This window comes from Apteryx rowi, unplaced genomic scaffold, assembly GCF_003343035.1.
Source record: "Apteryx rowi isolate R43461 unplaced genomic scaffold, aptRow1 scaffold_655, whole genome shotgun sequence".
Classification (NCBI taxonomy): domain Eukaryota; kingdom Metazoa; phylum Chordata; class Aves; order Apterygiformes; family Apterygidae; genus Apteryx; species Apteryx rowi.
The window spans coordinates 247,368-263,333 of NW_020450933.1; the positions used below are offsets into that span (position 1 = coordinate 247,368).

General features: G+C 51.6%; 1 protein-coding gene across 1 annotated transcript in view; it reads left to right on the plus strand.

Moving 5' to 3' along the window:
- Window positions 1-14,645, plus strand: part of TEX264 (testis expressed 264) — a 70,806-nt gene extending 56,161 nt beyond the window's left edge. Inside the window, exon 6 of the mRNA XM_026084935.1 lies at window positions 12,488-14,645. Within this exon, the coding sequence (XP_025940720.1) occupies window positions 12,488-12,801 (314 nt within the window). The 3' untranslated portion in view covers window positions 12,802-14,645. The remainder of the gene's footprint in view (window positions 1-12,487) is intronic.
- The last annotated feature ends 1,321 nt before the right edge of the window (window positions 14,646-15,966 follow it).

A 15,966-nucleotide genomic window follows, 5' to 3' on the forward strand; every position in this document is an offset into this window, starting at 1 on the left:
GCCCTGGAGAGTACATGGTCATGCCTGTGATGTCAGGGAAAGGGAAAATCTGCTCTCAGTGCTGCTGCAGAGGCACTGGTCCCCTAATATTATAACAGAGCTGGATATTGCAACTTTTGGTTGCAGCTGGGCTTGTTTTTTTCCTTGTCATATACATCTTTCTTGATCTCATCTTCAACTGTTACATATTGGGATTGTGAAGAACTTAAATACCAGTTTTCTGTAGCTGGTGGTAGAATGATCCAATAGCATCTGCTTAAAGAGATCTGTTGGAGTCTGTATGTATTTATAAAGGAAGAGACCACAATCACTGTAGGCGCAGAACAGCAGTGCTATAGTAACCTGAAATGCTAGTTACTGCAGTCGGCCCACATACTCACATGTTTGTGAGATACGAAAGCTGTGTAATTTGAGATTTAGGCAAGCAGTGGGGATTTCTACATACTGGACTTTCACAGGCTCATACAGCGACTTTCTGGGGAAAGTGCCTCTTCCTGCCCTGCTTGTGTAATGGACATGAAAAAAACATGACAGCCTTTTCTGGCTATGGAACGTGCCTCTCTGCCTCATGAGTAGTTTGGTGATTTTTTTACACATCTTCAATTTTGAATTGCTTTAATTCTTAATCATGTTCACTGTAAAAACAAGCAGGAAAAATGCTTTGTGGGAGCTCTTTCCATTTAGTACTGAAGTTAAGAGTCTAATTTGAGTGTTTTCCCAAAGTTTTGAGTTCTAGTATTTTTATGGCACTCTTTCTACTTTTCACCTTTTTGTCTGACTTTATATCAGAGTGGCTGGTTTGGGGGCTAACCCTGGTTTACCAGAACACTGACTGGGCCCTGCTGCCTGCTCCCTCACATTTTCTTTCCAAGGGCCCCTCAGGCAGTAGTATGAACATCTGGTCATGCAATGAGGTCACACATGGACAGTTCAAGATGTGTCAAGATGTATGTATGTAGCAGGAGAAGCTGTGACATACAAGCCTCAGGTGCTCATCTGGCAGAAGGGCTGGGCAGCTCTGCAGTGTTTGCTCTCGTGATGCTAAAACTTGTCATGCTCTTCAGACATAGGCCTTTAGTTGTTTTGTGTAGCTTTCAGCCTACTTTTATAAAGGGACAACAGAACTAATGTGAACAAAAGCTCCTTCAGGTCCTTGGTTCCTGTAATTGCATATGCACATTTCTATACGTCTAGTCTCAGAAATTTGGGCCTGGAGTAATTTTGCTTCTGAAACTGTGGAAAGAAAACTATGTTTTGTAATGCATAGACACACTGGGACAGAGTTAAGGTGTTTTGAACTGTTGTTCTGAATAACTCCACTCTGGTGCTAGTAGATGGATTTTGGTCAATGTGCTGTTTTCAAACTTACAGCTTCTACATTGCAACAGAAAAATGGAGGGATCTTGAGATAGGGGGAGAATGCTGAAATGAGATGATGTCCAAAACCCTAGACTTTTTGCTCCTGGCAGGCCTGTCCAGGCTGCACCCACTCTAGATGGTATATGAACCCCCAGCCAGCACAGATGGAGAATTATTCAGTGCATTTATTTTCCTGGGCTGCCTGGTTTCTTGGTGCTTTTTCTGTGACTTTCCTGCCAAGATTTCCTTGGTGGTGGATCCTCCTGCCCAGTTAGAGGAAGGGATAGGAAGCTGTTTCAGATTTTAGATCGCAAGTGATGTATGGCCACTACCATGGGATGGGCTTCCTAGAAATAGCAGCATGCTGTGACAGCAATTCTCTCATGGCTCCTCCACCACCACCTTTCCAGTTGCATAGATAAGCTTTCATAAATGCATTCTGATGCAGTGTTGTCTGCTGAGTCTGCAGAAAACCAGCTTAAAATAATAATAGCTTTAAGAGGTTGGCATTGCCTCTGTAAGGACTAAAAATTTAAGTTTAAATATCATCATTGTTACCATCTTCACTGCTGAGCACAGAAACGGAAATGGGTCTGGGAGCTGTAGAAAATGTCTGGGGCCGAGATCATCACATCACTCTTCCTCACCCAACCCCACTGGGGTTTGGAGAGGGCCAAGGAACTGACAAGCTCTCTGGTTGATTGTGTCATTATTGTCTGAGAATCCCTGAGGTCATAAATGCAACTCTTCCATCCCTGTGATGTCACAGTGCCCCCAGCCTGCTGTATTTTTGCTGTCACACAATGAATGTTTTGGTGAGTGATCCTTGCTCTGTGGGGAGTGACAGTGGGGAGGCCTTCTTGGCAGTGACTTTGGGCAGAGGGAGATGGTGGCCAAAGAGCATTTCTGTCCTGCAGCCACTGACCTGCGGGACTCAAGTTATCTGGGCTCAGAATGCTTTGAGTGAGGTGACTGAGGATGCAGCATGCCCCAGGTTGTGGGGAAAGACTGCCTCTTCTCCTGGAAGAGGGGTGCCTGCCAGGAAGCCTGTTGATGAGAAAAACTCAATTTACTGTTGTCTGTGCTGCTCTGGCCACAATGGTTGAGTCTCTGGGGCTGTCAGGCAGACCCTGTTTCAGCAACACAGGTGCTTTGGTTGGAGTCAGCAGGCGGTCCGTGAACACTGTGGTGGGGAAGCCTGCTTTCTTAGGGCTTTGCTTCTTGCCGTTGAAGTCCTACATGGATTTCCTGAATCCTAGCATGAGAGGAGATCCTGCTGGACAGGGACAATTGATGGTTGTCTCTGCTCTGCCTGATCTCTCATTTCAAAAGTTTTGAACATGATGCTTTACAGATTTGAGAATTGCAGTTGAAGCAGCTGAAAGGGGACTGGGTTCAGAAGGCATTAGGGTGAGGGAAGCACGTGCAGACAAACACACAGACCATGACTTTCCCTAGAAACCAAGCCAAAAATGTTAATGGTAGAGACCTATTCCCCCCTTTCCATGTATTTTCTGTCCTGGATGATGCTGCCTGCTCCTATTGCTCCTGGATCTGTGCAACCATTTTGTTCATAGGCCCACCTCTGAGTTGGAGAGAGAGAAGGCAATGATTTTTCTTCCTATCCCTTTTTTTTTTATTCCCGTCTTCCCTGGTGAGCTGCTCAGAGAGCTAGTTCAGCTTAGTCACAGCTCCTTGAAACAGGTGTGATGGCCAGTACAAGCTCTTAATGATCCTGCAGTTCCCAGGGTGTCTTTGACAGCTTTCATTCATTTGTCTCCTGGCTGGAGTACAGGTACAGCAATGTCCCAGTCTGCCTTTCGGTGCTTTCCCCTCTTCTAATTACAAGAGCTTGGATTATTGCTTGATTCACCTCAGTGCTGACAGTCCTGATTCCACCTCAGTCTGGAAAGAGCAGGGGTGCTCCTGGAGGGATGTGAGTGGGCCCTGTTCTCTGCTGGCGCAAATCAGCTCCTCCAGAGGCAGTGGCCATACATGAATGGAGGAAATCCAGAAATGGTGCTCTTGCTCCCTGCTGGGTCGCAAAGTAAGTGGGATCAGTTGGGAAAGTGCTGAGCACCTTTTCCTCTCATTAAGACAAATGGCAGTTGAGGGTGCTCTACACTAGGCAGTGTTGGACCATCACTCCTTGTTCAGTTGGAGCCCCAAGTTGGAATATTTAAGCCCTCTTTTCCCCCTCTTCCCCCAAAATGTTGAATGTTGAATGAAAGCATAAATGAACGTTTGATTTCAGAGCAACCATAATGCTTAATAATGTTTTGTGTGGACACAGCACCTTTCAACCATGGCTCTCCAAGCTCTCCACAAGCAGCTATACCAGCAATTCCCAAGCTGGCTTGAATTAATTACTTTAGGAATTTCCAGTGGAAGGCTCTGCCTTTTCCCCCACCTTTCAGTGTGGCTAGTGATACACAGAAGCCAGCCACTTGTGTGTGCAACAAGGACTTGGATTTGTTTTCTTGAACCTGAGCAGTGAGCGCCTGACCTTGTAGCGGGGAAGGCACCTCTCTCATTTAGGCTGTCATGTGTTGTCTTTCCTCTCTCTTGAGTTCATCCTGCAAGGTGCTGTGTGCCTCCAGCTTTGAGTGAAACCAGTAACTGCAAAGGCTGCTGGGTTTGATCCAATGTCTTTACTCTTTGTCATCTCTCTATGCATGGAGCAAGATTCTCGCTGCTTCTCTGAGGACTGATGTACTCAACACACATGGAATGAATTGGGAGATGCTGATGCCTCAGCATCAACTCTGTCCCTTCTTTGCAATCATCAGGGTCATCAGAAAGACAGGAAACATTTTTGGAACGCGGCTGATGGGTCTCCAGGGGGCCAGTGTCAATCACAATTAGTTTTGTTTTGTACTTAATTATTTTCTTGGGCTTTGGCATCAGTGTTGCACTCAGTGGGCCTTCGCTCCGGGCTTGTTCTCAGCAGCATGTTCCTGAGCATGAACCTGCTGCAGTGAGTGGAAGATGAAAGCAAACAAAAGTCGCCTCTTGACATGGGCTTCCTGGTGAGAACACAGATGGTTTCTAAGCACATGGCTCTGCCAAGAGGCTCAGGTGCTACTTTTGCTGGAGTCAAGTCTGTCCAGCAGTCTGTTTTGGAGAAGGTTTCTTCCAACCATGTTCCCAGGACCATGTGGCATTTCCAGAGTGGAGACTGGACTGTTCCCTCTTGCTCTGAGGAAGGCTGCCTGCCCTTTGCCCAGTACTCCAATGTGTGTTGCCCAGGACTGTTTCCCCAGTCTTCAAGTCCTCAGTCCTGCAGCCTGTGACTCCCCTGGACACTGCTGGGCACTGTTCAGTTGAGATAGGCAAGAAACTAGGCGGCCGGCGGCCTGTCTGTGTAACTCTGGTGACGTCACCTGCTGAGCCCCCATGTGATGGGGGGACGTTGGTGACCCTTCCTGATGTACTCTGCCTCACCCCTGTCCTTTTTGCTGCTTAATCACCATCCCCCACCTTAACCACCATCACTGTCAAAGAAACATCCCAGCAGGCCCCTCCTGCCGGGCCCGGGTTGGGGCATGGCTCACAGTGCCAAGTTCACGCACAGACAGGGACATTTCTGCCTGCCATGTGGGGACTTGGCCTGCCTGCTGTTCTGCCTGGCCTGCCCTGGCACCTGGTGACTTTTGTACGGGCTTTAGCAAGCTCAGATTAGTTGTGCCTCTTCTGACAGCTCATTGATCTATTATTTAGCAGCAGAGGCGATGAATATTTGATCAGGCTGGGGAAAGAGAGGGCCCAAGTGCACCAAGAGGGGAATTCTGCTTAGACATTTGTGTCCCAGCAGGGTGATGTGAGAGGGGAGCAAGCCAGCCCTCTTTCCCAGGAGGTTTTCTAGCTGACCTTACCCAGGGTGGCCCAGGGCTGCTGGAAGCTGCTTTGTCCCCAGGACTGAGCTGCCTGGGGTGGCTGGGGCCCTGCTGAGGCTCTTTAGCAGCTGTAAGATGAGCAGTTCCTCTGTGGGAGCAGCTGCTCTGCTGTCTAAGGCTCCCTAGCTGGTCAGAAGCTGTCTCTGGCCATTGCACCTCTCACCTGGCTGGTGTCCTGGCTCCTGGTGTTGGCTTCTTGGCTTCCCTTCTTCTTAGGTGGCACTCTCAGCCTTGGCCCTGGCCTTTGGGTGGGCTGCACACCACCTAGTGTAGCCTTCAGCCCAGGCTTGTTCCCTGGGTCCCTTAGACCCAGCTGTCTTTGTAGCGTACGCTGTGCTATGGTGTCTCAGCATTGTAGTTGCAATGGCGATTGCAACCCCAGTAACAGCAAAGTCAGTGCCACTGGCTACTCGATCCGTTTGGCTGCTCTGCCCTCTCCAAGGCAGTGAGGTCTTCAAGAACTTCCCCTCTTTCAAAATGTGTGGCCAGCTCCTGCCAAGCAGTTGTCCCATCTGACCTGTCCTCACTGTCTGTCGCTTTGGACTTGCAAAGTCTTGTCTCAGTTTGCAAAATGGTTGGCCATTCCTCTGCCTGGAAAGAGAATCCCAAGCGGACGTAGTTTGGCTTCAAGCCTCATACTTCAATGCTTTCACTTGCTTTTGGCTTTCCTGACCCTCAGAACACACTGTACTCCTGTGGACGAGCCATCTTATCCTTTCCAGCTTGGGCACAGCCCCAGTATTAATACAATATACATCTTGTTATAATAATAAGTCAAGTCCTTGGGGTTCAGACACTGCCGGTGGTCACAGCCTAGTTAGATTGGCTCCAGTGCTATGTTTAGTAGTCTTTGCATTTTGCAAGTCAGAAACTGTCTCTCTTTTTCACAAAGGAAAACTTTTTAGGTTCTGTGCTCCTGATCTGTGAACCTGTTGCAGCAGGATGGCTATGCTGTCTTTGGAGGAAGCAGAATAAATAAGAGTGTTTTCACAGGACTGTGTCTTTCCACCTAGCTGCATGCCATAGGGAAAACCCTTGTTGGACCCAGGAGCTTGGGCCAGCTCTCAGAGCAGAGGCTAGCAAGGTCTTGAAAAGTGGGATGCGGGGGATCTGTGCCATCATATCAGCCTGCTTTTTGGAGGACAAAAGAAGGTGCCATGGGCAAGATGAAGCAGTTGGTGCAAGGCATGTTTTAGACTGCAGCTCTTCCCCTCCCTGGCTCTGCAGCTGACCTTTTCCCCAGCTATTTTGAGTTAGTTTCAATGTCCTTTATGGAGTGGGGGAGATGCTGTATATGGGCTTCTCATCAGCAGCCAACTACAGGGACAGGTGTGGGAACTCGGTGGACTGTCAAAGCTTGACAGGGCCGTGCGAAAATGATAGGAGGGACTAAGTCTTCCTGTCCTGGCCATCGTGGCCTCCTTCTGACACTCTTGTTGGGCCCTGCCATATCCCAGTTCAGGTTTGGAGGACCTGGCTGGGGAGTAGGGCTCTTTCCTTGCTGAGTGAATATTGCTGCCCCTTGCAGGACTCTCTTAAGAGTCCCTTGCAGGTTCTGTTTGAGAAATATCACAGACAGCCTTTTCATAAGGGGGTGCTGACTTGGGCTTTGCTCCTCAGTGTCCAGCTGGTCTTGAGAGAGCTGATAGCTCCTACAGTCAGCTCTTGTACAGCATGGACCCTGTGCAGCTATGTTACCAACTTTATTTACATAGGAAAGACTCGACACCTGGGAGTCCCAAGGCATTGTTCTGAGAATGGCTGGAAATTTGAGTTTCCAGGGAGGGAAGCTGTGTCCAGAAGACAGTCAGGCAGGAAGAGCTGGGAGGACATCTGCAAGGTAGGAAAGAAACCCCAATGCTGTGCAGAAGGCCATGGAGCAGGGACTCACCACCACATCTCTCATGGGCCTTGTCCTGACTTTGGTTTGCATCCTCCAGCTGCCTCCCACATCTGGAGCCCATGCCTTATCTGAAGTCCTTGCTGGTCAGCAGCTTGCTCTGCTTCAACCCAAATAATAAAATAATGGCTCTTCCTTAGCAGTGACCTGTTGCTAAGGTCCTGTTGCAAGGCCCTGTTGCTAAGCCAGGAGTGGTAACATGAGGTGTAAGGAAAGACTGTGATTGAAGAGCATCTATACAGGGCTTAAACCTGGGGTGGGGGGGATCACTGGTTGTGGATTTTGACTTGCAGCTGGGCTTCGGAGGTTTGAAACACTGGCTGCAAAGGTTTAAGTGCTGTAAGATCCAGTCCCTCCTGGGAGTGAGGGCTGCCAGAAACCTCAGTGCTCATGAGATGAGAGCTGAATCCCTGCTACCCACAAGGCACCTTTTGAAGAGACCAGCCTTGGTCTGGTTGGCCCCTTAGACCCCCACCATATTCCCTGCCTGGCCTCCCTGGGCTCAGCTGTAAATCTGCTGGAACATATGTGGGTTCATGCCACGTCCCCCTTCCAAAGGTGACCGCGTTTTCCACGAGAGCAAACGGCTCCTTCTCTCGCCCCTGCACATTCTGGCTGCCTTCTATCCCTCCCTGGCCGGGCTGGAAGGCTGTACCAGAGCAAGCCTTGTACTGTGCAGAATGGAACGAGGCTGCTGAAATGGGCAAATTTGCCAGCTGAGGCTGCTCAAACATGATCAAAAGTGACAGAGCGGTGAAAAAGTGCCTGGCTAAAAGGAAACATAAATCTATTTTTTGTCGCCCTCAGAGCAGAAGAGAGACAAGGCTGCTGGGGGTGAGAACAACAGCATTTTTCTGTGAAGTCAGCTTAGAGCAGAGCTACTACAACTGTAGGTCAGCTTTATCCATGTATTTTAACTTCCAAAGCTGGTGCTTGTCTCCTCAAGACTTCCTTTATTTTGTGGTTTGTGGTTACATGACAGCTCCTCAGCTAGAACTGTCCCCTCCTTAATACAGGATTTTGTGCAGGCAGAGAAAGACTTGGTTCACTCTTGGCCCAGCTTTTTGAGGAACTCAAGATGAACACGAATGGTGTGAGCTTCAGTCCAGAAGCTGCGTGCTGTGCTTTGCCCTGACACCGGTGAGCCATGGAGGGAGTGTGTCTGTGTGACCTCAACGCACTGAAGCTACACCAGTTCTTTGGCTAAACTTGATCTTTTGAGGTCCCTGCTAGGGAGCTTGAAAAGCCTTGGATGGCCTCAGGAGTTTTAAGGCTTTATTTGAAAGGAGACAGGAGCTACTGCTTTGCCTGTCTAGGATGCTCCTCCAGTCAGAGCCTGTCCTTCCTTGCAGGGACTCTGCAGGGAGGCTCTACCAGGGACCTGGCTCACCCTGGCCCAACCATGTAAGTCAGCGCACATGAATGTGTGGGGCTGCATGTTTTACACAGTCTGTTGGCTTGACCCATTTGTTGAAAATCTGTTACGAGGCTGATCCCACAGCCCTAAAATTCTGCTTTACTTCCCTATGAGCCTTTCCCAGTGCTTCCTGTTGGTCAACCAAAGTGAGCCCAAGCTGCCCACACCAGCAGGCCAGCAACAAAGAAAGGATCCTCTGCTGCAGGCCGGTTCCCTAAGTTCCTTTGGATGTTTGTCTGAGATGGCTACTGCGCTGTTTGATGCCCAGCATGCCCATTTGCAGCTTTCCACAAATGGTTGCACTGTGCAAGACAGGCTGCCCTGTCTTGGTATGCAGTAGGGTTTGTGCAAATCCTGGTGTGCAGTTTAGAGCTCATGTAAAAGGCAATCTTCTTAAGGAAGTGGCACCCATCTTGCAGTGAGCTTGGAGACTGTGTGCTCTTCATCTCCTGCATCTCCCTGTGCTCTTGATCTTTCTAGAGGGTCTCGGCTGACCCACTGCCCTGCTGAGATTACTGCAGGTGGGACAGGAGCTCCTGACTTTTTGCCTCCTCTGCCTGCTCAGCTCCCTGCCACCCATGGTCTCCTTCAGTGAGCACCTAACCAGCAGCATGCAAAACATCTTTTTTAACTTAGAGTAAATGTGGTTTCTATGTTAAGACTCTCCCTGATCTTGCAGAAAATGTGTAGCATTTCCAGGGGTGGTGTTTCTTTATTCCCCTTCAGTGAGTATTCTCTGAGCACTGCTTGTTTGGAAAGCTGAGTGCTTTGTTGAGCTCAGCTCATGTCACCTGCTGAAATGCAAACACTTCTGGGGTGAAGCGTAGGCACTGGCCTGTGAACCTTGGCAGAGATGGGAGAGGAGTTGCTTGGGTGATTTCTTATTGCTAATGTTAGCCTCAGCTAAGAACTGGCAAAACTCCTCTCATGTGGGCCTGCAGGGGCAGGATGAAGGCAGGATTGGTCAGTGAGTGGCTGTGCTTTTTTTCTGTGCATTTCCTGTTTGCTTCCAGTCCTGCTGCTGCTGCTTGGTCCTCTCTGAATTGTTCTTGCTGTGAAGGTGGGACTGTGGGATGATGCTGCTCAGAAGGGAAAGAACTGCCATTTCCAAGCAGTTCTCTTGGCAGCCAACCATGCCAAGAAGCAAAAGCAGCAAAGAATGTATGGCAATTTAACAGTGTTTTGAAGAGGAATCCTCCGGTAGGTCCTTTCCTTCCAGAAGCCAGAGCGCTGGCCACTGAGCTGGAGAAAAGGTGGAGGGTTTTATTGCTGGACATTTGGGGAGGCTGGCGATCCCTGCAGGGAACCCTTTCCTCTTTCTAGGGCAGCCCTGATTTTAGAGGGCTGGTCAAGCTCATGTGCCACAGTCTGAAGGTGGAGCTGCATCTGGCTGTGCTGGGAGGAGTGAGTGTGTTAACGCTGTTCAGAGGAGAGTGCTTTCCTCTGCCTCTTTTTGAGCCCTTCTGGGTTCATTGCAGTTCTCTTTGCTGCTTGCTGGCTCTGTACCTGGCTGTGTGCCCCAGGCTGCAATGTCCCCAAGGCAGTGTGCACGCAGGAGATGAGCTTTGCTGGTGTTGATGAACCTGCAGTCCTCTTCCAGTGTTGCTCCTGAGCTGGACCGCAAGTGTTGGTGAGCAACTGTCATGCTGAACGATGCTTCCCAAGATTTCCCTTGTCCTTGCAGGTGTTATTCCCCATTTTCCCTTCCTAGGCTTGAAATGGGAGTGTTGTTTGGCATCTTCCACCTTGGTGTAGTTCTTACCCCTGGGAGAAGGAATAAGCAGAGGTGATAACAGAGCCAGAAGGCAGCCTGAGCCCAGCACATGCTTCCAGGGCGGCTGATCCATAGAGGAAGAGGATGGGGAAGGGAGTGACACCAAGTGAAAGGACAGACTTCTTCCGCTGTGGGAAGGCCACCTAATATTTGCTGCTGTTGTCATAACTCCATGATGTCATAATTAACAATGATTAATGTTTTACAGGAGAGTTTTGTCTCCCAGCTGGTTGCTCTGGCAACAGCATTAAGCTGCTGTTCTTTATCTAACACAGTTGTCTCTTTGTCAACTCCTTACTTGTGCTGTTGACCAAGCTAATGAGACAATGATCTGTTGAGGAGGAGGTGGTGAACCAAGAGGTCCGGCTAGGCATGCAGAGGCAGCCTCCGGGGTCTGCACAGGAATCTGGGGTGGGCCCAAGCACCTGCTGACTCTGTGATGTGATTGGTGTGAGAGGGGTTGCAGGCCCGGTGACATGGAAGTGCTGATCCAGCTGGGAATGCAAATTGGTGATTACACCCTGCTTCCCTCCATCCTCAAGCCTTGAGCTGGGTTTGCTGCTGCCCCATGTGCCCTTGTGCTTTCATGTGATTTGAAGGCTGCAAAGGAGCCAGGGCCTGATGGTGGCAATGCAGGGCAGTAATGCCAAGTGCTTTGTGGCCTTGTTGCTTTCAAGCACACCCATCTTGGCCTGGGTCCATCCCTCTGTCTCCACTGGGTGTGTGGGGGAAGGCAGGACCATTTCATTGGGCAGCGTGGGCCCATGTGGTGAGAGGAAAAAGCTGGGGCAGAAGGACTTGGTGCTTGGGGAGAGAAAGGGAAGATGCTAACTGCTGTTCCCAGGGTCAGGCAGAAGGGAAGGATGAGGGCCACTGCTTTCCCTCCACTTTGTCAGCCCTTATGCCCCTGGTTTACCTCCCCTGGGCTCCCCTAGTCCTGCCTGCACCCCTTTGTGCCCCTCTCCAGCTGTAGGTCCCCTGCATGTTCTCTTGAGGTCCAAAGGCCTCTTTCTCTGGGAAGCCTGGCTCATGGGCTGGGCGTGGGGAGGCTCGGAGCAGGCCAGCTGCAGCCCCAGTGCACAGCCATCTTCCCAACACTGTCTGTCCTTCTTTGCCAGACATATAGAAGAGCTGGGACCTTCTGGCTACCCAGTGGTTCTCCCCTGCTATAGAGAACATCTCTCTAAAGGCACTGGATCTCTTTCTGCTCTTGTGGGGAGTCTGTGTCGCTGTACTGGCAGCTGAAATACACTGGGCGATGTGAGATGAGAGGGCTGGGTCTCGGCTGTGCAGAGGAGGGCGTGGGATGTGGTTAGCCAGGGTAGGCACCACTGGGTCTGCATGTATGGCAGTGTTTTGGCAGGTTTCTCCAGTGCTTGGTGTTGATACCATAACGTAATCATATTGTGGGCAGAGTCACTCTCCTACCATAGTTACTCCCATTAGAGCAACTGGGAGAGAAGAGGAATGAAGGGTGAGTTATAACAACTCCTATGTGTCAAAGCCAGCATTAGGAGGCTCTGCAAAGAAGGCTGCATATATAGCTTTAACTCTGACTTTAGCATGTTCAAGGACCTGATCACATACCACTTTCCCCTTGGGCGACCCTGCCTCATTTGGTGCTCAAGGAATGAAACAGCCCTTCCAACTTCCCTCTGATCTTTGCAACATGTCACCCTACCCCGCACACTGTTCCTGGTTCCAGCGCCATGATCAGGGCAGGGTTAACCCCTCGCTCCCAGGCTGGGCACTCTCCATCATGAATGGGTTGCTGGGTCTTGTGTGCGTAGACAACAGCAGTGGTGCCAGTGTACAGCTGGTAGACTGAGGCACTGCTGGTGAGCTGGGGGGCTTACTTTCACAGCACCTGCTCTTCAGTGCTTCTCTTCTGGGTCTAGCATTAATGAATCAACTCCCAGCATCCCATCAAAGGGTGCTCGCACTTGTCTTGGCCTGTTTGTTTGTCTGAAGGCACGGGAGGTGATGAGAGCTAGATGTTACTCTACGCTGTGGCCTTTTGCTTTGCTGGCATCTCCAAGGTTTTTGGTGGCTTCAAAGGCACATTGCACTGGAACACCCAGACATGCAGCATCCCCTCCTTGCCTCAACATTCACTTCCTCCCCTTCTCTCTCTGTCCCAGGGGCCGACACCACGAGTGAGACCAGCTCCATCAGCCTGGAGGTCACAAACGGCAGCAGAGACACCTCAGTGGCCACCTCCATTCTGTTGCCGTTCCCAGCCAGCCGCGGTCGGGAGGAGACCGACAATCGTAGTGAGCACAGCTACAGCGAGTCCGGAGCCAGTGGCTCCTCCTTCGAGGAGCTGGACCTAGAAGTCACCGGGGATGGGGAGGGAGCCCCAGGCCTGCTGCCTGACTTGGGCTGTGCAGAAGAGCAGGAGGTCACAGGCAAGTGGACCAAGGAGCCCATTGCTGCTGAGAAAGGTGAAGAGTAAAGCAGAGACCTGGCTTCCTCACCTTTCGTAGGGATTTGAAGTACCGAGAACTGGCCGTCTTTCCTGTCTCCTTCCTCTCCAGCCAAGAGATTTAAGTTACTGATTCCTCCTGGGACCTGCTCTCCCTCTTTGCAAAAAGGATGTTTGAATGTTACAGGGACAGATGGTTCAGCCACGGGGTTGGAGCTGGGAGGCAGTGGGTCTCCTACAATGCTAGGGTGTGCTGGGGTAGGTGCAGGCTGGCAGGCAGTGAAAAGCATTTGCAGTTTATGTGTCTCTAGTTGCCTTGCAAATTCTCTGCGGGCATCTCTGGGTGTGTGTTGTGTGCATTGCACAGGTTCCCCCTCTCTCTGTTCTCTCTGTCGGTGCCCCTCTCTCACCCACAGCCTATTTCTCCATCACACGGGTGTGTGTTTTCTAGCACCAAAGAGCAATGAATAGGGTTGGTTGATTTTGTTCCCCCCTTCTCTTTTCCTTGCTGAAAATTGAAACATCCAGTGTAAAATTGTCCTCCTGAAACCGCCATGGGAGCTTTTGGAATCTGTAATAAAGTGGATGCTTTTCTTCTGAGGTGGCCAGCAGGATTATTCACTGCTTCTTAGCCAATTGTGCTATCCTTCCCCATTGTGGGGAACAGGCTGCAGACTCAGGACTTCTTCCAGGCTGTCCTGTGCAGGGCCTGCCTCTCCTTTCCCATACCACTGTGAATTGCCGGGTTCCCTGCACCTTCCCAGTGCTCCATGAGAAGGATGCGGTACAAGGAGGAGTGCATGAATGCCTGGCAATGCCCTGGATGGCCCTATTGATCGCACTCGCTTTCACAGAAGGGCTTGAGCTGAGGGGCCAGGACAGCACCTGCTTTCTCAAGCTGCTCTGTGAGCGATGAGGGGGCCACATCAGCTGTGCTGAGCCGAGCCCGACCTTTGCTGGAGGAGAATAATTTCTTCTTGGGTCTTGAAAACCCACTGGGAGTAAAAATGCCCACATACCACTTCACTGAGTTCTTGGTGGGCATGGTACTGCCATGCGCCCCTCCTGCTTGCAACCCCTGCCTGTTCTCTGGGGCTTTCTTGATGGGGTTCAGCAGTGAGCGGGACCAGCCCGCTTGGGCCAGGAGACGCACAGAAGGGTTGGGGAGGTACAGCTGTATCAGCTCTCCTTTCTCCCTGCCCCATCCCTTCACCTTACTCTTCATTAACAGGCCTGGGAAGAGCTGCATGGCCTGCCTTGCCTCCTCTCCCCGCTCACCCTGTCTGCTGGGCCATCAACATGGAAAACAGGACTTGTCCCATCCAGCAGGACCGTAGGTGTCTGCAGCACCCCTGGGCACACTACTGCCATCTGTGGGGTGGCCCACTGGGGCTGGCCCAGGGGTCTGGGAGGAGTGATTTAGGACTGTGTTAGAGCTCAGATGGAGAGTGATCCCTGTGCAGGCCCTGGTTGCAGCCCCTGGAAGAGGAGCAGGCAGCCAAGAACAGGCTCACCCCTGGAGAGTGGAGAAAGCAGCCACCATGTCATTACCCTGACTGCCACAGTGCCCTGGAGCAATGCCTAGTGGTTAGAGCACCTCTCTTGGCCCAGCAGAGCTAAGTTCCTTGCCCAGCCCCATCGCTCAGCTCTGCCCTGGTGCCTCAGTTTCCCTTTGGCAACCCAGGGCTTTTTCTCCCACGAGTTGGATGTGGTGGCCCAAAAGACAGGGCTGGGTCCCCAATGGGGAGGGGTTGCAATGGGGGACACCTGGCCATCCATCCAGGGTGGGGACATGTCCTCCCTGGCTTGAGAAGGTGAAGATTACTCTTCAGCCAGTGATTGACATGAGATTGTTCATAAATATTTTGTGATCTGAGTGATAAAATATTAAACTCCTCCAGCCCACATGGAAAAATATTGCTCTTCCTGGGTGTTTATCTTTGTTGCCAGTTATTACAAAACAACCAACCCCCCTGAAATATTTATGCCTGGCTGAGTCTCCCTGGGGGCTGGAGCCAGACAGCAGATCCTAACACCGCTTGTCCCCTAGCACCATCAACATGGGGAGGGAGGATTTGCCATCATCCCTCTACTGCCAGAAATGCCAAAGCAGCAGCAAGGCACAGAAGAGCTCATGAAAGGGTCCCCACAGCCAAGGCATCCTCCTCTCCCACAACACCCTGGTCTGCCTGTGCTTCGAGTGCTGAAGGAGATGCACTGGCAGCGTCTGGGGCTCCAGTACTGTGAGAGCCCTGGGAGGTGACCTAGCCCCAGAGGTCCTGCATTATCCTCCCCAAAACAGGACTGCTGGAGGGTGGGGGACAGAACGGTGCTGAATTGTGTTGCGGTATCCCTACCTTCAGCCTGCTAGCACAGTGGGGATACTGAGGCACGGGGCAATGAGATAGTTATTTGGGGCCACATGGAAAGCTGTCAGAGCCCCGGTGGCACCTGCCTGCCTCTGCCCCTGGTCACCCCCAGTCGGCCCATTCTTGTCACTGAGGTATGGAGCTCTCTTGGGGACCAATCAGGATGCAGCGTTACAGGATCCTGGGAGGTCAAATGGGGCCAGGAAGGGTTTGGGCAAATGTTGGAAGGCAACCAGTGATCCAAAGCACTGCCTCCAGCTGCTGACTCTGCCTTGGGAAGTCCCTGAACCCCTGATCGGATCACACCCTTGTGAGCATCCTCCAAGCCATCCCCCAAGCTCAGTGCTTGGGCTAAGGATGCGTGCTGGGGGACTGTGGGATGTCAGCTGGTTGGTGCTGGGCCCTTGGATGCCTCCAGAGGTTTTGGCGAGCATGATGCCAACCTGGGCTGGGTGCTGTGCCAGGCATGGGGTGAATGGCCCCAGGGACACCAGGCTGTGGCTGTGCATGTGTAGACCTGTGCCCTGCTGGGTTGATCTGTGCCCTGATCATGTCCAGCCTGGATCTGGTCAGGCCCTGCCTGGTCCGGCTGTGTCCTGCCTGAGCCCTGCCTGGATCTGGCCATGTCCTGCCTGGATCTGGCTGTGCACTGATGAAAACTGGCCGTGTCCCGCCTGGGCATGGTCATGCCCTGCCCGGTCTTGCTGTGCCTTGCCTGGATGTGGCCGTCCCCTGACCGCTGTGCCCATGCCGGCTGTGCCGGAGCTGTCAGCAGTCGGAGGGCAGGCGGGGCAGCCCCGGGAGCGGCCGTGCCCGCTGCGGGGAG